At 51.1% G+C, this 15,680-nt stretch overlaps 1 protein-coding gene across 1 annotated transcript; it reads left to right on the top strand.

Annotated features, from left to right (window-relative positions):
- Positions 1-963: 963 nt before the first annotated feature.
- Positions 964-2,133, top strand: BDZ83DRAFT_654008 (uncharacterized protein; the record flags this gene model as incomplete). The annotated part of the gene is made up of 1 exon (XM_060510682.1): positions 964-2,133. One exon carries the CDS (start codon positions 964-966, stop codon positions 2,131-2,133), a length of 1,170 nt encoding a protein of 389 aa, XP_060362355.1.
- Positions 2,134-15,680: the final 13,547 nt, after the last annotated feature.

Below are 15,680 nucleotides of genomic sequence, written 5' to 3'. Positions count from 1 at the left end.
GTAAAGTGTGGCTCAGGCGACATGTGGGGGTTTCCAGGCTTTCAGCATTTGCTGCTCAATGCTGTCATTTCGTGGGCGGTAGAGAAGATTGCAGGCACCTCAGTTGAAAGAGCTCCGAACAATAGTCAGTCGCCTTGGCATGTGAGAGCAAAGTGCTCCAAGTAGGTATTCTGGTGTCTCTGGGTTACCTTAGTCTCGTTCATCCAACTAGCAGCCACGCCGACCAAAAGGGAGCTAACTCTAGCCACAGCTTCAAGTGAGAGGGAGGTACGGATACCTTTTCTCAGGCACTCGCCGAGTCGCCAGAGACAGCGGCTCGCTTGGAACGTAGCCGGCCGGGGCAACCGGGTCAAGCCTCGGGGTCCATCCGCGTATCCGCATTCTCCTGGGCCGACGTATTCGTAGCGGTTATCGAGGCGTCTAGTGCCTCGTTTAAACGATTGCACAGTGCACCTGAGCCACTTAGCAGAGTTCGCCACCACATGTGCCTCCCAGCCTGTGCCTCAGCCATGGACGAGCTGTGGCTTGCGCGTTGCACCCGGGCTTCTCCTCCCGTCGTTCACCGTCAAGCCGTGCCGTCACCGTACTCTCCACCAATCCCAGGTTGTTGGGAAATTGTCGGAACTTCAGAGTCTCCGACCTATCAACTGACTACATACCTGCTTGCAGACCCCGCCGTCCCCCGATCGCCACTGCCGGGTGACCTGATCTTAAGTCGACAACGTCGTCATTTTCATCAACTGTTTTTTTTCGTCAATTGGTTCCGCAAACAACATCTCACGTTCTCCTATGTAGGCCTCGAGCCTTTGACTGGCAACCGAGGGCAAACTTGCCAATTGCTTACTACAGCACTACAGCAGCAGAATCCATTCAACAAAGCGTCTCATCAACTGAGACGCATACGCGCGAAAGTCATTGACTTATAGCCTCGAAATACACCAAACAGCCCATCTCATCTTAACCATGTCGAACGGCAACTCTCCAGACAACGTCTTCGTCCGCTTCAAACAGAAAGTCGACGACCACGTTGCATCGGCCTTCCAGCGGTTCCTGGGCATTCCCTCGGCCGTATCTCGCCTCAATAGCTCATGGCCGGAACCGCCTCTGCCATCCCGTGACCAAGAGCTTGAAAGCAGAAGGCCGCTCGCCGACGACAACACCAGCTTACAGCCCCGTGTGTCATCTACGCAGCACCCGCATCCCACCGTCTTTGACCTCTTCGGCCCAATGTCGTCCATCTCAGCCCTCTTCAAGGCCGAAGAGGTCACTGAGTCTCTGTACCAGCTCATGTGCTTCTCGTTCATCATCGATTCGCCCTATTCACCATTACGACTCCATGATATACCGCAACCTGTACCTCGGGACCTTCCCAACGGCGAGGATCCGACCTTGTTCGGATTCGAGGATGCGTTCGAGGATCTACTTATGGTGAGCAGCGGTCAGGGTCTGCCGGATATTCACGAACGTGTCCGCTTCAAAAAGGAGGTTCGCGACTCATTCCCTCATGGTCTGCCTCCGATGCTTTGGCTTCACCAGCTCACTCGCCAAGGTCTGTGGGATGGATGGGAACCAAGGCCAGAGGTGTTGGAAAGGGCCGTGAGTGAGCGTTGGCAACGGTGGTTGCAAGAGCAGAACGACCCATTCAAGGAGCAAAGGACACATTCTTCCCGAAATGACTGGGCCCCGGAGGAGAGGCGGAGATCTGTCACAGAAGAGAACCCGGCACAGGAATCCTCAGTTCGCCCCCAACAGGACCACGGAGAAACGGAGGAGGATTCCTATGTATCAGTCATGGGGTCAGCTCGTCTGAACACCTCGCGAGAGACGTCCACATCTACGCCGCCGACCCCTAGAAACTACTCCTCGACGAAGGATCTCTCACCACAAGGTCTACCCCAAGGATGGCGCGTCGTCGAGAAGGTGCAAGAACGGGAGGACGGCAAGGGAAATGTACACATCACCAAGACTGTCACGACCTACAATGAGAGTGGCGAGGAGGTTGGTAAGCAGACGGAGAGACAGTCCAACTACACTTGGTCGGCGAGCTTCTCGACCGGCGGCTACAAAAACAGGGACCGTGACCAGCGAGAGGACGACGGAGTTGACGACAAGGGCAGCTGGTTCTGGAAATGAAGCTGGATATTTTGGGTCTTCTATGTCTTCATATCATGGCTTGAGGAGTTTCATTGGGTCGTCATTGGGTTGGGTTGGGAAATGAATGGAATTTGTAACAAACCCCGAACTAAGGATTTTGTATGTTTACAGGTCGGGCAAAAATTGAATATCATTGACAGTCAAACAGAATGAGAACACATTAAAGAAACCTTGCGAGAAGCATCCCTCTTCTGATCTAAGAGAACTCGCTACTATGACTTGGACCACTTGGCAGCTGGAGATGTGTGCCCTTTCGAGGTCCTTGATCGAGGATATCACGTCTTCTTCGAGAATATGCAGCAATTCGCATTTACTAGCCAGGAGGATCAAGAGATATACGATCTAGCATAGCATACAGGATTAACTTAAAGAGATACGTATGTGCCAGCAGGCACTTTTCAAGGGCAGTTATGTATAGAGATACTCGCAAAAGGCGAGCTTTCCTAGGCACGTAGGAACCATAACTAGGACTAAGCATTCATGCGAAGTTACACGAAACGGCATAGACACGATTCAACGACAGGACATACACATCATGGCCCAAAATCGATTGAACAACCTCAGTATAGGAATCCTGAAAATCGTATCGAGTAGATACCATAGGCCCAAGCCCAATGTGAGATGATCCTGAACTTCAAGTATCGACGCCTGCAGATTGACCCCAGACTATCTATTGCTAGAGGCCTCGCTACCATCTGAAACAAGTAACCTCAGCTAAGCCCTTCCATCACGGCTGTAGCCGTTATACAGGCGAGATGGATATGCCTCTTGCTTCCTATGTTTGCGAGAATTCAAAACCACGATTTAGTACCGGTGACGTTTGTCACCGTCCAGGCTGATCATGTCCAACTCCTGCGCTTCACACAAGCTGGGACTCAGATCTGGACTTCGCCTAGCTTACTCGGCCCAATTGTAAAAAGGGGCCACGAGACACTCATCAGCTGCCTCTCGCCGGCCGTGGACGAGGATGGGGCATTCCAGCTCTGAGAGGGCGGTGCGCGCCCTCGATCGCCCCTGGTGTAGTCAACATCATGGAGGCTTCAGCCCCTGTGGCCGTGCTGTATAAATTGCTACCAAAGACCGAGTGTCAGTGGTTATTGGCCCGCGATCCCTTAAGAGGCTCGTGATGAGAAGGTTTTCCCATCCCAGGTTGACAATAGGTGCTGAGGACAGCTCACCCTTTGCAAACAAAGCATTATTTAACACAATCTCCTCGGATGTATGTACACTAGCATCAGAATCTCATCCTTTCGATGTAGTCTATCAAATGATACTTCTTGGAACTCTGTCTGATATTGAGGAGAGAAAGCCTTTTCCCAAAATGTCAATAGGGCCTCAACCCCTTTCTGGATACTCAGTGTCCACCAACTCATGCGCTTTCTTTAGAATCATCACGTCAGCAAAGTAGTCAAACTTCACGCATGGCTTGGTCTGTATGACGAAAAGAGTAATTAATTTTTCTAAATATCGGTGTATTATCTTGTCATCCCTTCTTTAGGGCGGACACCCAAACTCCAACATCACACGTCCTCAACCAGTCGTCCACATCCCGCCTCTCCTAACCCAAACAGCCGTTCTAAATACCAAAGTCTCCCTAACCCTCATGAAGGATTTTTTATTATCGGGTTCCCGTCCTTGGCGTGATGGACCCACCATCGGAAATCCAAATCCTTCTCAAGCCAGACAGCCGATATAGTTTTCGAAGAAAAACCCGCGAAGGAGATTCTCCCACCCCCTTGTCCGTCGTCTTCATGTTCGATATGTAAGGGGGGGCGTTTATACTTCATGAAAGTTCTTATGCAGCTAATTCCCGTCACTCCATTCTATCACGCCACATATTGGACCGAAGCTTATCATAGACGATTCACAATGAGCAAGTTTCCTACATGGCTAGCAACGCTATCTAACAAACCACCGAACGCCTCGCAAGCCTCTAGAACCCGAATCAACGGCACAAGTGGCACGCCGGAGCCTTCCCTCTGGACTCTAGTCACCTTAGCTCCCCATTGCTCCCTCGTTCCCGCGAAGCCAGCCGGTCCTCCCCGTGATGATCCGATGTTTACGGTTTACCTAGTCACCCAACATAAGGCAGGAAAAGAGAACAAGGTCTTACCAACACACACTCAAGGGGCAAAGCAACCTGCACTATGCAATGCAAGCTTGGGAAGCCGTTGCCAATAATCACAAGTTCCGGCTCCCCAAGTCCGGTTTCGCAGCTGAGGGTGTCGTGCGCAAAAAAATATTTCGTCATTTCCACACTAAAGTAGTTTCCAGCGAGGAGACCAAGACTACTGTAAGTAACTAAGCACCATCACCAACCCAACCAACAGAAAACCTCGGAGAATCGGATGGGAAACAAACCAAGGCGGATTGGCGAGGGAGAGGGAGCCGGCGTCAAATTGTCAACCGGTTGATTCTAATCTCTTCTCTCCGTCCTCCAAGAGAGTCCAAGACTCCCAAACCAAATACCCTACTAGTAACCCAACGCTCGGCATTAGCGTGCTTTCCTGTTTCTCCACGAGCGGCCCCCAAAGGACCGCAGACGTAAGTCGAAGCGGTCTAAACCAAAGCCAGATAGTTCGAGAAATGCCCCTCAGGGGGTGCCTGCGGCACACGATTAATCCCCTCTCGCTCGTCAAAAGAGGTCCATGAAGGAAGCTCATGCATCTGTCTCGGCTTCTTCGCGGCGCAAGAAAACCTCGGTGGGTTGCTGCAAGTCCCTGCGTCCTACGGCAGCATGTGAAGCCACGGCCGAGTTCACAAGTCCTGCTAGATGTAGCTAAAACTCTGGTGATGAAACAGCCCAAATATCGAGCAGGATTGTCACAGAATCCCCATCACTCGGCACCACTCTGCCCCCTTCATCGAGACGCCGTTGGCGTTGCCTCAGAGTAAGACATTCCCATCGAGCTATCTCGGGGACAGCTCCGATGAACCCCTGAAGAAGAAGAACGCGGGTTGCGATATCCGTACGGAGTACCTACCACCGAACCAGTACCACGACCCAAATCCACACGGAACAGGCGAACAGACACAGCCTACTTGACAGCTGTCCGTGGACCCGCGGTCTACTTTGACTTTGGTCCAGCAGCTTGTTAGGCTGTTAGCTGCAGGGTGGCGCGGCGGGCTCGCGTTAGTCGCGAGGCTACGGGTACCTTAGCAAAGCCCAACAGTCGTCGTCGAGACGTGAGGGGAGGCCGCAGACCGAAAGCCACGTTATGCGGGAAATTCTCCCTCAAGTCGCCTCATAAGAGCTGTTCTAGCTCAGGCGGTTCTTCAGTCACGTCTCTCTCGTATCGTCAGAGGGTCCTCAAGAAGATGCGGCGGTGGGCAACAAAGAGCTCCAAGCTCTAGCAACTGCTAGTCTGCCTCGTGAGTCGTTGGTCGAACTGGCAAGAGCGCGTTCAGCGGCAAGCAGCAGGGCCCCCGTCCTGACGCCGACGACGAACCCCATCGACAAGATTGCGGACCAATTTCCATCGCGATCAAAAAGAGAACACGAAGATGCAATCCTGGACATGTCTGTCGATGGTGGCTTGCCCACTTAGAAAGGGCCCCTCACCCCCCGGCTTCTCCCGCATCCCAAGCCAATATCCTCCGAATTTGGGGCGGACGATCCCTCGAATTTGGCCGAAACAGGTCGATCCTTCGCATGGGGGACGTGAAGGAGAGTAGAAGCCTGAAGGGAAGACTGTTCCGCCCACGCCGCGCTCCAATAGTTTTCCTTGACCCCGGCGACGAACGCCGGCAGTTGGGCGAGCAGATACGGCACCAACATGCAAGCTCAACATTCACTGTTCGGGTTCCCCATCAACGACACAGCCGGCGTCGTCTTCATTGTCTGTGCGGGCGGCTCGAATCGTTCAGTCAGTCCGTCCGTCAGTTTGCCTGGGAGCGGGTTTTGGGCATCAAGCTGTCCCGAGACTTACAATTCGCCAAACACCAACGGGCCGGATGCGCACGGCCAGAGTTCGGGCTGTCAAGGGTGCCGGGGGGATCTCGTTGGTCGTATCCGACAAAGGCAGACCCCAAGCAAGTGTGATATCGAATGAGATCAGATATCAAGATGACTCTGCAGGGCAATGTCGACGCCGTCACCTCGTTTGTGTGTACGCAGTACGTATATTCAAACGCTCTCGCATCGGATCTGCTCTGGGGGCATCCATAGGCCAGCACAGGGAATAACGTTGGTGGCGTCAGGTCCAGATCGTTCGGTTTGTCATCGCCCGGGATGCCAGAGACAATGGGGAAGTATCATGAGATCAGAAAGTGAGACCAGAGAGACAAGAATAGCCGCCGCTGGTTCGACCAGCGTCAGACGTTCGACCTCATGGTCTGGCCTTTGCTGTTGACTGACATGGCGTTGCCCAAGTATTCGTAGAGGCCTGCTACTCTAGGGCAAGGATCGACAGACCCGAGTCTGAGCGCCGGCGGAGAAAAGTTTTCTCTCCATCCCACGCACGCCTACCTCCTTCATATTTTCTGCTGATCACTACCGTCCGAGCGTTAGCGGGCAAAGTTTGACAGGACTGCCTCTGGAAACGTTACGCGCTGGTTTGTAGGAGATTGACAAAGAACCTCTGGGTTGTGCCTAGCTCCTTGATGGACAATCCGAAGGTGGGCGCCCGAAAGCCATACGCCGCTCCCGGGATCGACGGCTTTGGGGGCCGGAGGATGCCCGGGTTGTTTGAAGTATTGATGAGCCGGATCCTCTCTGACGGACGCGGCGATAACCTTGGTTCGCTGTCGCATCGCTTACGCGCTGCGTCGGCGATGTCCCCATCATCTGCACTCGATAACTCGGTATATATGCCGTCTGTATAAGAAGAGGCTGGTATGCGTCGACGTGATGAAACTCCAACGTGACAGTTGAACAGTGTTAAAAAATGCCAGAGACGGACGAGAAAGCGGTAGGAAAAGCGCTATAATAGAAAAACTGCTATTGCAGATATGGACTCCCAGAAGCATGGGCAGAACTCTGGGTCCAAGCACCGCGGAGTCTGACAGGGAACATCATTCGATCCGCGATACTACTTCAACGGTCGCCTGTTTCTGGAGAGGGATTGCTTGCCGACAAGGCCTCACGGCGCTCAACTAGGCAGAGCAGATGAAACGACGGTCCATTTCTGGAAAGCTGGGCCGCTTGCTATCCCGTGGTAGCATGACCCGAGTCTGGCTTTCCATTGTCTTCAAGACTCAAAAGCGAAGGACTGGATGCAGCCGGACACATCAACACCGGGACTGCAGACGGCACATGAGGAGCCGGCGCCGGTTTGGATAAGCTATCGGGATCCCCCCTGCTCGGGACGTGGTCGCAATGCGGTTGAAACTCTCGATCGATGACACGATTGCCTTGAAGAATCCTCGCTGTAGTGATAGTGTAACACCTCCAGCCTTTGCAAAAGGATCGACCGTATTTCTAACACAACGGTCAGAGGGAAGTTAGTCACGGTTGGGTAATCCGCGGACGGCACTGATGAGGCATGGTTGTTGAGAAGCGAGCTGGTGACTGTGGCGTGATGTTGGAAGCATGTTGGGACTTGGGGAGATTGGGGTTACGAGACGGCCAGTCAAGAGTCCAAGCTTCTCTGCCAGAATTGACAGCTACTCAGGAGCACTGAACGCGAACCCTTCTCACCAGCATCTCCCCGGATGGAAGTAGAGGAGAAGTGTGACACTCGGTCCACCTGTTGGTGGTGTGTGCCTGAAGTTGGAAAGGCCCAAGTTTGGTGTAATGATGTGTATCCGTACTGAGTATTGTACAATGATTACTGCCTCGACCTAGAAACTTCGTCCACACTGTAAGATGGGTGTCATCTGGCCCCAACAGAATTGCTGAGGATTGGGTTATTGTATCTCGCGGCGATTGCCAGCGCTGATACAGGTACGGAGTAGAGACTGGCATTTTGGCAATATGCTCATGCATGCACGGCGTAGCGTAGGCCGCGAAAACAGGCCATCTGGCCTTCTTTGGGGCTTCCATGTAAGCTTCGCGGGACCTTGCAGACTCGCAAGGCCGATCAGCGCTTCTTTGAGGGCATCGGCAGCACGCAGCTAGCAGTTGGACCGTCACATCGACTGACGAATCTGTCGTTAGCTTACGCTGGTTCAACAATGTGCTCGATGCCTAGCTGTGGCACAGTGCAGAGTCATGTATCCCAGCGAATCCTCCAGGGTACGCGGGGGTTAGAAATGAAGCGTCGGTCATTGATCGCCGGTCCTCAGCAGAGACTCTGTTGAGATACACCAAATACCGTTCGATTCCAGCATTTGCGAAGTGAAGAAAGGGAAGGGACTATCTGGCCCATGTCGAGTGCAGCAGCTTCTGTGATCCTCCAATTCAGCCATTCATTATTCGCGGGTACGGACAGCAGGGGAGACAATAATTGCGTGAAGCCGCGGCTATTTGCAACCAATGTGACACTACCCTGGGGTTGATCGACGGAATACCAACCGCAGTCCTGAGTTTAGAAAAGGAAAAAGGAAATGATGTCGTTCCTCTCCCGGGACATAGGCGCGGCGTCGAGAAAGCGACAGTCGAGCCCTTGGAGATCGGTCCCTTGAAAGACGACTTTGAAGACACTGCTGCAGGCATGTCTTCCCCGGGAATCCCATCCTTCTCCGCATTCAAGGCCATAGACAGGACAGCCTATTCCGGATTTTGTTCTACGTGCAGCGACGGCACAAGCAATATTGATATGTGCCTGCCTTTCGGTTGACAATTTCTTTGTTGCGCCCGAGGTCTGGAATAAGAGCCTCGGCCGGATGAATGAGGTCGGCTGTTCGCCCTTTTCGTGTCTTAGTTGGCAATTGCCACCTCAGTGTTTCCTCAGGATACGGTTAATTGTGTTCTTCCTTTCTATGCCTTCTATGCCTTATCCCGCGTCCTTCGGACCGATCATGCAGTCTGACAGGAGTGGTTGATCGTTGTGGAACCTGTGCGGATATTCGTTGCGTTGAGCGGCGCGTCTGCGGATAGACTTGCTGACGGTAGCTCGCGAATGACGGCGTCGGAATCGGCCGTCCTAGCCGACTGCCCGGCCACGAATCTCGAGAGGAGAAATGCACGAATGCGGCAAAGTCCAACAACGTCCCAGGGTTTGCGTTCTGGAAATGACGGCGTTGCAACCGCCAAGGTTCAACCCGCGAGACAGCTAGCTACAGCCTACAGATGAGTTGACAGTAGCTGAGTCGTAAGCATGACTTTTCTTTCCTTATACCGTCGGCCGAGGCTGCAAGTCAGCTAGCTAGCTTTCCGTAAGCTGCATTGGAAACCTAGTTGTTGTCATGTGTGGTTTGATGAAGAATGGCCCCCGGTGTTCTGGCATCCAACTGGCCTGAGACGCGACCCTCCAACACGACGTATCCAATTTCCCAGCCGCAGGGCAGTAACTCTTGGATGTCCTGCAAGGCAGCATGCGGAAGGATCAGCATAGAGAGAGAGGGAGAGTAATGATTGGTAATGGCGTGGGACCAACAACAATGGTCAAGATGAGCGAATAGCAACATAGGTGGCGGCAGGTTGGTCAATACGCCAACGAGAGATGCCCATATCGGTTAGAAAGGAACAAACAAACCAGAGTTCGACCGCCACGAAGAGCTACCCTTGCGAGTGATGGCTGATTTCGCTGTAGTTCGGGTACTTGCTGATGAGGCCAGTAGTGTCGAGTATTCTTTATCAAAATTGAGTCAGTAGGGTTGGGTAAGGTACCTTGGATACTCATCGTTGTTCTATTGAGCGTTCCAAGTCTTGCCAATTGCAACAAGCCTGTATTCGCTTGACTCTCGCTAAAGTAATCTTTTGGTCCGCCTTGTGGCCTTAACAAGACGTCATAAACCTTATTGTTTCCATTTCTATATCAGACCCCAGGCAGGACGATAACCTACGGTGACATAGGTTGCCACAAGAAACACAAACAATGTAGCAAAGTGCTGCGTCAAGTAGAGGGTGGGCAGAAGAAACACCACCAGCACGAGGAACAATTGAGAGATTCCAACCATATCCATACTGTACGGGAGTGCCTTGATCGTGGTCTCCTGCTGCCACTGGCAGGTTAGCGCAACCTACCGTGCGTTCGGTTGAGCAAGGTAGCCATAAAAGACAGGACAGGCACACAGGCTGGTGCTGGAGGGGCGGGAGAGAGCGCCGTCTAGTGTACTGCAGAACATCCTTGACGTCCAACCGTTGCAACGTTGACATGGACCGGCTTCATGGTCCCCGTTTCTTGCGAAGCGGCCTTGCCCACAGTGCATTGAATTCCATAGCACCCGCCCACCCTTCTTCCGCGTGTCGCTCCAATCGAGGGGTCTGACGTTCGAGCCAATGGTGAGCTGTAGTAGTATTTGGTGATATAGATGCCGGACTTGGCTCGAGAAAAAGGGTCGCTTGTGAGAAGAGAACAAGGGAGCTTTCTGACAGGCACAGGCACAGGCACATGCGCAAGCACAGGGTTGGCGGGCTCCAACGTCGGGGAGCTTTCCATAGGAACCTTGGCCCGCCAGAAGGATGAGAATGAGGAGGATGTCGTTGCATTTGTTCTGGGGTAAACGGACCTGTTTCCCTTCTGATTCGGGTGAATCGTCCCGCCGTTATTCCAAGGTTCTACTTGTGATGGTAAGCAGCTACAGCCTTGACAACCAAAGTTAAGTTGACAACGAGCGTACTGTGAAGTCAGACAAGTGTGTGTGTGTCGAGAAGCTTAAGATGCCGAATTGCGCTCAACAACCAAGGCTCGCTCTCGGTATCTCGACTACTAAACAACTGTCCGCCCGCCCGCCCGTCTGTCGACCATTGGGGCTTTGAAGACAAGGCTCGGGAATCTCTCTGACTCTGCAGTTCTAATTACTGAATATTACGCCGTAGTCCTGTGCCATCCCAGCTCTCAGGTCCCAACCTTGGGCCGAAGAAAAAAGCAATGGCCTAGGCCTAGAACTCCGTGACCCAGAGATATCGCCGATTACCCCACCTTAGTTGCGGCAACGCAAGCCAACCGCCGCCTGTACCGCCTTGGGCTCGAACCGAGTGTCAATATGAAGGATTTAATTTGGACTCTGAAGGCATGGCTTGGTGACCAAGGGTTGCTCATGGAGTTGATGGAAAATGCCACATGGATTGAGTGGACAACTCGCGAGCAAATGAACGGCCAGGTACCTTGATAATTTGTGTGCAGCATGTACGAATATAGAGAGCGAGAAAAACCCCAAAAAGACTGACCAGCCGTGGGTTAGTCATGCCACGAGTTGTAGACCTGCAGTTGCAGTTGCAGTTGCCAACCCAAGTTCCTTTCAGGTTCCATGTGTCTGTGGATTCCGTCTACCTCCACTTACTGGGAGGTGGATTGAGCAGACACGCAGGACCCCTGAGTTCTGACTGGGTCGAGTGGATCGAGTCGTGGAGTTCAGGGCAGCACGCAGTTGCGACTTGCAGTTCGTCTCCATTCCCACATTTTGCCTGCGTGTGTTCCTCTTCCTGATCCTGCCTTCCTCGTCTTGGGACGGTGAAAGTTCAGCAATCGCACTGTTGAGAGGACCACGTACTCCGCAAACTGTGAAGTAAGGGTAAACTCGAGGTCGAAGGTACTATTAGTCGCTGTTTAACACTACCGTTTTATATTACTAGAGGATTACTATAGCATATATAAACGCTACCCTGCCCTCGAATTTCGTATTATTTAATTTTTAATTTTTCTTAATTTTTTATTTTATCTTCTCTTTTAATAAAGAAGTATTAAAATTATAATTTTAAGAGTTTATTAATAAACTAAAACTATTGTTTAAACGTAAGTAATCTAAGTTTACTTATAAATATTAAGAGTTTTACTATTATAAAATTAATAATAAATATATTAAAGAATTCAAATATGGTTTTTAATAAATTTTAATATTATTTAAAATAATAATTTTTAATTGGAAAAAAGCTAAAGCACTATATTAATATAGCTTTATATATCTTATTAATATTGAAAATAAATTTCTAATGTATAATAAAATAACAGTACTTTATAGCCGCATTATTACGCTTCCTGAAATGTATTTAATATTAGCGAGTATTTTAATAATAATATAAAAAGACAAGTAGTATGCTGCGCTCTTGCTAATTGACTTAAAAGATTAGTTACTTTTAGTACTACGTGCTAAACATGCACTATACGTAGGCTTAAGTAAGTTGCCCAGCCAGGGGCTTCGTGCCTACCTACTGGCACCCTTATAATCAATTACTACTTTTATATATATATATAAAAGTTGTTATTATAAGGTTAATTTAATTATTAATATTTTAATAAATATTTTATTACTTAACTTTATAACTCTTATACTTTTTAAAATGAGGCTTTTAAAAAACTAATAATGAGACTTTTTAATTATTATAATAAAGCTATGATAATTAAAGCTATAATACTAGTTACAAACTCTAATAAAAATAATTAATAATATAATTATTTTTCTTTATAGCGAGCTTAAAAATTATATTAATACAAGTACTAAATAGGTACTATACTATTTTATTAAACTATATTTTATACTTATAACTTATAAAGAATCTACTTTCTTTAACAATAAGGTACTAAGAAAGGTGCTGTTGCTGCTGCTGCTGCTGCCGTCTGCGTGCTTTCTGCAGCAATCCAGGTCTACACAGTACACTAAGGCAGGTGCAAGTGTGGATACTCGAGATACGCTAGGGCCAACTGGGACTCGTGGGAGAGAACGGTGTGGAGCGACGGTTACTCAACGGCGGAAGGAGTCCTTGGACTCAAGGGGACTGAAGTTCAAATTGGCAGGCGCAAGATACCTACTCAGGCACTCGAGCTCCCGTCGTCAATACACGTACCTTTCTCAGGCACCTTGCCTTGTCTTACCTAATAACATACCTAGAGGAATGGGCAAGGATATGCAATGAGTAGGTAGGTACCTTACGACATGCCTTCCCTCCTTGTGCCTTCTCTTTTCCTTTTGACCCAGGCTGTGTCTCTACCTCTCTGGTCCAGGTACTCCCCGCCGTGCCCGCCTTGGACGTCTCCTTCGTACGCAACGGGTTTCGCTTTCCCGGACTGCCATGTTTCCCTTGTGTCCGTCTTCCTTCCGGAAACGACCACTTGGACCGACCAGTAAGAGTCATGGCCGCCGGAGCCAAAGCCAGAGCGGAAGGCCATAATCAGATTGCAAGCTGCCGATCCGATAGAGCTTGTGATACGCACCTACCTACCTAATAAATTGCAGCAAGTTAAGGTACCTTAGGTACCTTACCTCACCTTAGGTGCCTGCATCTGAGTAAGGCACGAATGCCCCAATGTCAGGAAAGGTACGGGTAGGCAAGTACCTTACGAATAGAGAAATGAAGCATAGGTGGGAGAGGAAATTTGAGCAGGTGCAACAAACACGAGTGTTCATAGTTCCTCTCCCAATGTGGCAGAGCGTTCATCTCATTCTCAATGTCACGACTCCCGTTGCCCACTGCACTTTCTCCGCAAGTTCGTTCGATCACAGCAACGATGGCACTAAGTAATCCCTTTTGTCGCGTCTGCATCCCCCAGTCAGTCGCCACATTTGCTAAATTCTCCTCACTTGGTCCCGGAAAGACATGTAATTTACCAGACAGCTGCCAGACAGGCTAGCCATGACTTACTATCCGACCGTCTGGAAAGCTTCATTTCGTTTCTTCAATTCGCCCGCCTTATCCGTCCATCACTTTACTCTGTCCGGCAAACTCAATGTCAATCAATTCCCCAATCAGAGCGACTCATTACAACCGCGCTACCAACCCTCAAAGCAACGTTCTGAATCAGTCTGCAGTAATTTCGATGCGAGTCCCCAATCCGACCTTCACCTGGCCGTAATCTTCCCAGGAACCCAGAACACAGGATACGGGATACAGGATACGGCATACGGGATCCCAACAACCTAAGCACCCGCGTCTCTTGTCCCGAACTGAAGGTTCTCACTCGTCGACGCATCCCCGGAGCCCTGGATTTCCCTCCCGTCCTCTCGGCCAACCCTGGTGCCTTCTCCAGCCGGCCGATACTACGTGGAATCCGACCGGGATCTTGTTCCTTTTCTCTTTCCAAAAGAGAACACACCGCGTACGGTCATCTGCGGACTACTGCACATTGCGTCGCCCAGTTGCGTATAGCAGCCAAGGTACGTAATAAGGGCCTGGCAAACTTTCTTTCTTACCGGCTCGATACTGGACAGCCGAAAGCCCCGTTCTGCGGAACCTGGCAGTAGGCTGTACTGATACGGATAGCATTTCTCGTCTCTCGGGCTCCGCAGAACCTGACTGTGAAGTACTCCGTACCTACCACTAGTCCGGCCATCGCCAGTGTCAGGAAGCCAGAACCCAATCGAAGCCACCACCATCACTCTGCATCTTTGGGACCTTGCTTGCCATGCCTATTGGATATCCAGGCCGTACCTAGTCCGCTGCCCCTGCAGATGGCCTCGGCTTCGCTTGGCGGCCTACGGATACGCTACGCAGTACCAGACAAGCCAAGCTCCCATGTGCGCTTGCTTTTGCTCTGCCGCACCGCTGCACCGTCCCGTCCCCATCCTCCCTTCGCCTCGAAAATGGGACTGGCCTACGTCCGTACCTACGCAGCTTTGGATAAGTGTACTACTCCGTAGTCGCCCTCGGTCACTTACGTACCCGCCTGCCGTGCTGCGAGACGCGATTTGAGAGCTGACCTGAATTGAGTTGCATATTACGAAGCAGCATACGTACAGAGATCTACCCTGCGTATCTTGCGGTCATGGCCATGGATACTGTCACACTCACTGCTGGTCCGCCATACGAGCTGGAAAGACTCCAATGAGCCACTAACACTACGTACACCATCCCCGGCCCCCGCCTGTCTGGTCAAGCCCGCAGCTTTGCTTCTCCATTGCCTCTACCATTGAGCGAATAGGCAGTCGTCCCGCCTCTGTGGGACAGTGGAAACAGAAGAAAAACGGCTCTGGCGCCGTCGTCTGTGCGTTGGGTGTATGCAGGCACGCAACTCTGGTCCGCCTTTAGCCAACCCTCAGCGAGTTGCCCAGCAAGGAAAAACGAGGGAAAGAAAAAGGCGCATTCTCGGATGACATTCTTGGTAGCCAATGCCTGTCGAGAGTTCTGACGAGCTTTGGCAATACCCGGTGCCCGTAATGGAGAAGACACGAGCAACATATGCAAAGGCGAACAGCATGGGGGGGGGGGGGGCAGAGGGTCCCAAAAGCTCGGCTTGTTCGCGACTCAGTCAATCAGTCCCTCTTTGAGTTCCTCATACCCATGGGATACTCGACAGGCAGATAGACCCGGCCGGCGGACTCGGAAATACCCAGGTTGCTGTTCTCGCTACTCGGGCTGCGGAAACCCCCTCTCTCTCAATTGTGCGAAGCGCTGGTCAACAAAGTCACTCATGTTGAGCAAGCCTGCGTGTTAGTGTACTCCATATTCTGATTATGACTCTAACAGTCTACCCGAGTGCTAGCTATCCATAGGAACGTGACCAATGCTCAACTACTCAGGTACCCAGGCGAGGAGGATTTAGTACTCC

Source organism: Colletotrichum acutatum (genome assembly GCF_030867785.1).
Source record: "Colletotrichum acutatum strain CBS 112980 chromosome Unknown BDZ83scaffold_81, whole genome shotgun sequence".
Classification (NCBI taxonomy): domain Eukaryota; kingdom Fungi; phylum Ascomycota; class Sordariomycetes; order Glomerellales; family Glomerellaceae; genus Colletotrichum; species Colletotrichum acutatum.
Note: the sequence above shows the minus strand (reverse complement) of the source record. Positions and strands in the feature narration are given on the sequence as shown.